The following is an 8,017-nucleotide window of genomic DNA, read 5'->3' as shown; positions in this document are numbered from 1 at the left end:
GCTTCTGGGGAAAAAGCGAAACGTCCTTTTAAAAAAACGTCCTTTTTTGGTTTTTTTTTTTGTTTTGTTTTTTGTTTTTTGTTTTTTACCCACAGGTACAGATGACGACTGACAGAACCCTTTCTACGATGAAACAATCAAGCAAATTGTTTGATGGAATGAATATTAATGATGTGACGATTCCATTCCTTCATTATTATAAAAAATGTGAAATACATAGATTTTGAATTTTTTTTTTTAGCTTGTTATATTTTATTTCATTATTCACGGAAATAAAATGGGCAGAATAATTTACTGTAGGTTTAAGAATGTCATTGCTTATTACATTAAAATCATAAGATATACAGTATTGATAAATATCAAATCTTTTTTTATAACAAGCAAATATTTTAACAAAATATCTGTGATACATATATTTACTAAAATCATCAATCAGTCATTACGCAGGAGGCGGGGCACACCCGCAACTGGTTGCCAGCCAATCGCAGGGCACCAATAGACAAACAACTATTCACGCTCACAATGGGACCTCGGGACAATTTGGCGCGATCACTTAACCTACCGTGATTCTGACATCACCATCGTCCTTGGGATCGTCAACTCTTCTCACTTCAAATGTTTGTACCAGTCGTGACTCTTTCTTGTGCGCGCTGCAGATGCGACTGCTGGGTGAGTGTCGCGGCAACATTGACATCGTGAAGAGGATGGGCCACGAGTTAAAAGAGGAAGAGGACACGGCGGCCGGCCTGGCCAATCCCGGCAGTTCCGAGTGCCAAACGTCCGGTGAGTTCCCTCACCACCGCTTCGACGGCATTCCAAGCCCCGCCATTTTTCCTCGTCAAAGCAAGTCGACTTTATTTATATCGGCCCGAATCACAAAAGGGTCTCAAAGGGCCTTCACAAGGCCGCAGCTGACAAATAAGAAGCGCATCAGACCCCCCCGGATGACTTTGCGGGTTCCGTCGCAGGCGTGATCGAGCGCTGGGAGCTCCTGCAGGCTCAGGACCTCAGCAAGGAGATTCGCACCAAGCAGAACCAGCAGCAGTGGCGGCAGCTCAACTCGGATCTCAACAAGATCTGGACTTGGCTGCGGGAGGCGGGCGACGAGCTGGAGCAGCAGCGGAGGCTGGACCTCAGCACCGACATCCAGACCATCGAGTTCCGCATCAGGAAGCTCAAGGTGTCACGTCTGTGTGGTACTCGGTTCGGGCGCTCGGCAAATAACTGTCCGTTATGGAGCACGAAAGGAAGGAGGCGTTGCGGGGCCCTTCGCGTTCCCGTATGTGTCGTGTCACGTTTTCGGCGCGTTGACGACTCGCGTGCGCTTACCGTACGACATGAACAGCAATGGAGGCTGGAGGGACATTTGTGTTTTCGAGCTTGAATTATAGTCACTATTTTGATTTTGTGTCAGCTAAAACAGAAAAAAAGTTAAAAAAAAAAAAGCCTTTATTTTAGATTTGGTCAAAAAAAGAAATGTTTAAGTGAAGACGAGAAAGGCTGTCTTTTAAAAGACAAAAATACAGTCGGGGGCGAGGGGCTCTTCACCTGAACCTGAAGTGGAGAAGCCTTTTGGATTCTCGATGAAACAACAACAACCAAAAAAGGCCGGTCGCCTCCATCCAGCCTGCGCGGAAGCCCAACGTGACGACGACTCGTCCTTCTCCCGAGTTGCCTTAAACGGGGCCGACGTGTGTCCAGGAGCTGCAGAGGGCTTGGGACAAGCGCAAGGGCATCGTGCTGTCCATCAACCTGTGCAGCGCCGACTTTGTGCACTCGGACACGGACGAGTCCAAGGAACTGCGGGCCAAACTCAAGGACATGAACAACCTGTGGGACAAGCTGGCCGCCTCCTTGGACGAGTGGAGGTCCTCGCTCCAGGGAGCCCTCATGCAGTGTCAGGTGGGTCACGATCGTCTGTTCTTCGGCGCAAGTACGGATCACAAAGTATTCGTACTTCATTGTCCGCCGATCCCGCAAGCAGGACTTCCACGAGATGAGTCACGGTCTCCTGCTGTGGTTGGAAAATATCGACCGCCGGCGCAACGAGGTGGTCCCCATCGACCCCATCCAGGATAGCGACACTCTGCAAGAGCACCATAAATCACTCATGGTATGGCAATCGAGTCATCTTTTCTTCTGGAGACAAATTCCTCTTGGCCAATTAATTTGGATGACTGAGTTTTGGGGGTATAGCTTGCTGAGCCTTTTTTTTTGTTGTGGGTTTTGTGGGTCTGCTCATGATAGACAGGTTTGACAAGTTTCTACGCCTTAATGGCAAAATTCTTATTTTTTTTAGTTCTCAGGAACACTGCTCGCCAAAATGGCCGCTTCACACCAAAGTGGAAGACTTGCTGTTTTTCGGTCACATGTTCTTGAGATTTTTTTTTTTTTTAATGGGTCTACTCATGATAGACAGGAATGCCAAATTGGCCTTACAGGCTAAATTAAAAATAATGAAATAAAAATACTTGACTATGGTTCTCATCCAAAATGGCCACTTCAAATCAAAAGTGTTCTTGAGACTTTTTTGTGGGTCTCACTCATGATAGATGTCTGACATTTGTTTTGTTGCTAAGAAAACGGGCTTTTGGAGCTGGGTTTTTTTTCTTTCTCAATTGTAGAGGCCACTCCCAAGCTAAACCACAATGAGAGACTTCCTGTGTCTTTCTGGGCTTTTTTTTTTTTTTTTTGTGGGTCTCCTCATGATAAACACGTCTACCAGCTTTCCTTTATCGATAAAGTGACTTTGAGGACTGACTTTTCAAAAATATTCTCAAGTCGCGCCAGTGAGCCAACATGGCAGTCTTCCCGTGATCTTGCTCGGCTCGGGCTCAGCTCTGACTTGCGCTTGCAGCAAATCCGCCAGGAGCTGCTGGACTCTCAGCGGAAGGTGGCCTCGCTGCAGGACATGGCGCTGCAGTTGCTGGTCAACTCGCAGAGCGGCGACTGCCTGGAGGCCAAGGAAAAGGTCCACGTCATCGGCAATCGCCTCAAGCTGCTGCTGAAGGAGGTCACCCGAGACCTGAGGGAACTGGCCCGGATCCTGGACATGACCAGCAGTCAGCAGGTACACCAAATCCGAGTCCCCCGAGAGGCCCATAGAATGGACGCGTACAAATGACTACTTTCCGTTTCACCATTTGATGACATTTTTGACTCTGCGTTACATAGAGGCTCTCATTTTTGAAGTACAGTGTGAATTTTGTGTGTTTTGTTTCCCCAGGATCTGTCATCTTGGTCGTCTGCGGATGATTTGGACACGGGATCCGGCTCGCTCAGTCCCGCCTCGGGGAGGAGCACTCCGAGTCGGCGGCGATCGGTAACGTATACGCCTGCCTCCTTCTGCTCCTCTTCAACCCCACCGGGACCTCCGCCGCGAGAATGCGGTCAGCCCCTTTCACACAAAGTTGAAATTTCAGAATTGGGACTGTAACAGAATATCGACGTGACTCGGCTGTAATTTTGTAGCGAAAGCCAACATTTTTATCATGAACGAAAACAAACCAAAAATAACTGCAACTAAAATTGAAAAAAAAAAACATTTTCTTTGGGGAAATAAAATAGAAAAACAAAATTATCATTGAAAGCTACGTCCAATTATAATGACAGCGAAAACTCATCTGTCACTTCCGATCATCCATTCGGGTGCATTTTAAATTCATTTCGGAATTGCTGTACATTCCTCCAGAAGAAAGAAAGTCAAACAGTCGTTTGAGAATTGTTTGTTTACTTTATGACACGATACCTCATGACATTTTCTCTTTTGTCTTACACTTGACAAAGACTTGGGATATACCGGTATATTCAAAAAATAAAATAAAATAATAATAATACTAAACCGAATAAAAACTCAACTAAAACAGAAGCATTTTTGAAAAAAACCTGCTCATAAAACTTCTTAAGACGACCTGAATTTCAAAAAGCCAAGTGAAAACAAAATAAAAACCGACGATAATGGAAACAAAAAAAAAAAACCTGAACTATGATTCTGCTGACTTCCCTCAACATTCTAAAACACGGGCTTCCCTTTCGCCACATTTTGCAGCCTTCTTCCCAAAAGGATGAAATTCATTTTTTCCCCTCCAAAGAAAAATCTGGGCAGTGTGAAAGGGGCTCTCCAACACCTGCATCCCACGGAAGTCAGAAATGCACCTCCCTCCCATATTCGGATCTTTCCTCAACTCCTCTTCCGCACCTCCACCTCTCCGCTCACTTCCCAAACTTTTCACGCATTCATGACTCGCGCAGCTCACCCAGCGAGAGCCAACAAACTGGATTTTCTTTTCCCTTCCTTGACTTCCAACGTCATACCTCCTAGCGTGTGGGCAAATCTTTTTTCCCACTCAGCCTCCCTCGGAACTCTTCCTCACTCTAGTTTGGATCCCAGCGAATGTTTGCTTTTTAGTGCGGCAGTGTTATATTTGTCATTTGGAGAAATGGATCTTCTCACCGTGATGTCACTTCTACTTCCGGGTGGCAAAGGCCGTCTCTGATGGCGCCTCTAGTGGTGAGGGGTGTCATTACAGTTTTTTTGGTTTTTTTTTTTTTTCTCAACCACCTTCATTTTTATGTGTCAAGACTTTCATATATGAAGTCAGTTACTTCCAAGATTTGAATTTCAACAGGTAAAGACTATTGTCAAAAGAATTATAGCTGGCAATTCCAAGTGATCTGCGTAGTAGTCCAGGTCAGTGGCAGCCAATCACTTTCTGCCACCCGGAAGTATCTTTGGCGCCACTCGTTGACAATCGTTATGAAAAGGTCTCTAAGCATGCCGATGTGGCCTTCACATGGCTGAATGAACCCGCCACCATGTTTTGTTTTTTTCTGTGGCTGCTCGCCTCTCATCTCCTCTGCGGGGGGGACGTCGGTGCCATCGAGTGGCTTCTGTCTTGATTTGCCTGGACTGAAACTTTTCTTTTCTTTTATACCTCCCTCCCCCCCTTCCATTCTTCTACCGACCCGTTCATTGCAAACAGCGGCGGGGCAAATGTAATGTGTCACAGCGTGGAGGCCCTGTGAGCGGTCCGCAGCACAGGTACATGGTTCTGTTGGTTGCTAGCGCACTTGGAAGATGATGGAAGTCAGCAGCCGCGCGGATTCCGGAACAGGGCTTTCTAACCTTTATTAAGGCGAGGCAAATATAGAGCGCAGCACCAAGCAGAAACGCCGCTAATAGTCGGTACGTTGACTTTGGAGTTTACAGTGAAACCCGACTATTCACAGGGGATGGGGACGGAGCCCTGCGGCACACAGCGAAAACCAGCAGATTGACGTCTCCCCGTGAAAGCTTGGGATGAGCCGTAGATTCCACTCGGGCGTCATGCACATACAGTATGGCTCAACTCACTTCTGCCAAGGTGCCACCAGATGGCATCAAAGCAATTCTGTTATGAGTGAATAAATGCATTTTTTCACTGACTAACAGAGGATGGCATAAAATAACTGCCAACAGTCAACCTTGCGAATGCCAAACCTCAAATATGCCAGGGTGTACTGTAATTCGTTTGTGAACAAGCTTGACTTTTGATTTTTGACAACTTATGTTTCAGCAGATTGATTCCCCCTTAGTTTTTTTCCTCAGTATTTTAAAACTTGAATTTGATTTGATTGATTGATTTCTTTGGGGGAGAGGGGCGTACCCCCTTTTCACTATTCATGGGCCGGCCTGCTCCCTATCCCCTGTGAATCGTCAAAATGTGTGAATACTCAAACACTGACATCGATCAACGAAAAAAGATTTGTCATCATAAAATTATATTTTCCAGATGAATCAAGTGCACTTGGATCATTTCTTGCTGGGTTGGGAATCCCTGTTCTGAACTTTTTTTTTTTTTATTGCGTGATCATGTCAGTGAATTCCATCATCTTCTGCAAGTCTAGACGCTCTTGTGTAGGCCGGCTGACCAGCGTCGGCCCTCCCTTCCTGGTTTTTAAGGAATTTCTGCTGCTTAATAACCAGCCACTGGATTCGCCCCCACCAAGTGTTTCTCTCTCGCTAACCGCAACAACAGCGCTCCGCCACTAGTGGGCGCACTTGCCCCTATCCGCCCTTCTTTCTCTGTCAGCCATCAAATGTCTGCAATGAACAACACAAAAGGCTGCCGTTTCTTTCTTTGTGACTTCTTCTTTTGCTGTCAACCAACTCTGCACCCCCCACTCCGCCCCCTTTTTTCAGTCATCGCCGCTCGTCATTTGTGAGGACTCCTAACGTACATCATGGTTGTCCACTGTTTTTTTTTTAAGCCTGCTTTTTCTGTGCTGGTTTTTCTTGCAAAACTTCAAAGTCAGACAGAAAACATTTATGAGACTTTTTTTTTCCCGACTTTTACATCACCGCAGTCCGCCCGCAAAAAAAAAAAAAAAAAGTGTGATTTCATTTACGAGATATCCTTTTTTTTCCGAATGTAAACCTTTGCTTTTTGGCAGGTGTCGCAGCGCCGCTGGGTGCGCTTCCTGCCCTTCTGACGCACCGCCGCCGCCTCGGGGCGCTTCCTTGGCCCGGCGCGTCCTGCGAGTGGCGCTGCCCTTCCAGCTGGCGCTCCTGCTGCTGCTGCTCGTCGCCTTCCTGCTACCCTTGTCCGAGGCGGACTACTGCGCCCAGTCCAACAACTTCGCCCACTCCTTCTACCCCATGCTGAGCTACACCAACGGACCTCCGCCCGTCTAGAAAGCGCAACTGACACAAAAAAAAAAACAAAACAAAAGCAGCCTTTGCAATGAGCTGGATTGCTGCAGAACTGAGTCGTAAATTGTGATCTAATCAATCCATGTGACGCGACTGGAAGTGTCGGTTCAAGGCATCTGCCCCGAGGTTATCGTTCGCGAAAACAAACAAAATCACGCCAACTGGAACTGGAAAAAAGATTTTTGTGAACTGAAAGCAAAATGGAAAGACAAAACGATCACGAACTAAATCGGCATTATGTGTTTACCCAACTAATCAAAATGAGCTAGGCTAGTCGCAAAAAAAAAAGTGCTTTGTTTTGGTCTTGGTCACTTTGTTTGATACAGAAGCTTTTTAGGTCGATTTGAAATCTACTTCGGCTCTCCTGGATTTCTAATTTGATTTGTGGATGGTGGCTCATTTGTGTCGCGTGCGACCCGAGCCAACATTTTCGAAACCGATTCATTTCACGTCATTTTTGTTTGGCCGCTGCTACGAAAAGAGGCCTGGTTTGGATTTGGAAGAAAAAAATCGGAATTGTTCACACCGACATGAAATAATGGGATTTGTAACCTGCAATTTGAACTCAGCTTTCGAGAAACACTCTCTAGAAATGGTTCAAGTTGTCGCCACTCTCCCTAGGAGTTAGTCTTTTTTTTTGGGGGGGGGGGGGTCTAGATGACGATGAGATGACAGTGCAGGTCATTCGAAAGGGTTCACAAAGTTTTCCTTGGAACTGTATGTGACATGACTGAAACTGCTGTTTGGAAGGACAGTAACGGGTCATCATTTTAGGCAGCAGTACCCACGTCAAAATGAATAATAATCGTGACGAGCGGAGGAATTACAAAAAAAAAAAAAAAACATACCAAAGTAAATGGCTGAAACGCAGGCTGTGATATTTCTCATGATTCTACTTAGTAATGCTTAACACAGTTACCTGTTTTTTTTTTTTTGTCCGCATGCAGTTTCACATCCCCACCAACAATTTTTAACCTGACATGCTGAGATTATTTTTAAAGAGAGCCGCCGTCAGGGCGACGTGGGTCGTTTTATTTTTACAACATATCAAATACTATAGAGCCAGATAGAAACTATTGTATTTTTTTGTATGCTTACCTGGTGTCAGACGTGTAACAAAGTGTGGATGATCGTGTGTGTGTGTGTGTGTGTGTGTGTGTGTGTGTGTGTGTGTGTGTGTGTGTGTGTGTGTATACGTACTGTACATAATGTTTATGACAAATGTATACGCGAGCATCAGAAACAATGAATGCCAAATCTCTATTTTGATATCTGTGGTGCGTTTTTTTTCCAAGGAGGTTGGAGTGTCTTGAGTGGGAGAGAGGC

General features: G+C 45.8%; 1 protein-coding gene across 7 annotated transcripts in view; it reads left to right on the top strand.

Annotated features, from left to right (window-relative positions):
• Positions 1-7,960, top strand: part of syne1b (spectrin repeat containing, nuclear envelope 1b) — an 82,666-nt gene extending 74,706 nt beyond the window's left edge. For 6 of the 7 annotated variants that reach the window (XM_019890496.1, XM_019890491.1, XM_019890492.1 and 3 more), the window contains 8 exons: positions 657-783; positions 969-1,180; positions 1,702-1,902; positions 1,985-2,113; positions 2,858-3,070; positions 3,227-3,322; positions 4,983-5,041; positions 6,433-7,960. In XM_019890496.1, the coding sequence (XP_019746055.1) occupies positions 657-783; positions 969-1,180; positions 1,702-1,902; positions 1,985-2,113; positions 2,858-3,070; positions 3,227-3,322; positions 4,983-5,041; positions 6,433-6,673 (1,278 nt within the window). In that variant the 3' untranslated portion in view covers positions 6,674-7,960. The remainder of the gene's footprint in view (positions 1-656; positions 784-968; positions 1,181-1,701; positions 1,903-1,984; positions 2,114-2,857; positions 3,071-3,226; positions 3,323-4,982; positions 5,042-6,432) is intronic. The other variant, XM_019890495.1, reaches the window with a different exon arrangement.
• The last annotated feature ends 57 nt before the right edge of the window (positions 7,961-8,017 follow it).

This window comes from Hippocampus comes, unplaced genomic scaffold, assembly GCF_001891065.2.
Source record: "Hippocampus comes isolate QL1 unplaced genomic scaffold, H_comes_QL1_v1.1 scaffold168, whole genome shotgun sequence".
Taxonomy (NCBI): Eukaryota; Metazoa; Chordata; class Actinopteri; order Syngnathiformes; family Syngnathidae; genus Hippocampus; species Hippocampus comes.
The sequence above is the reverse complement of the archived record's forward strand: the minus strand, read 5'-3'. Positions and strand labels throughout refer to the sequence as shown.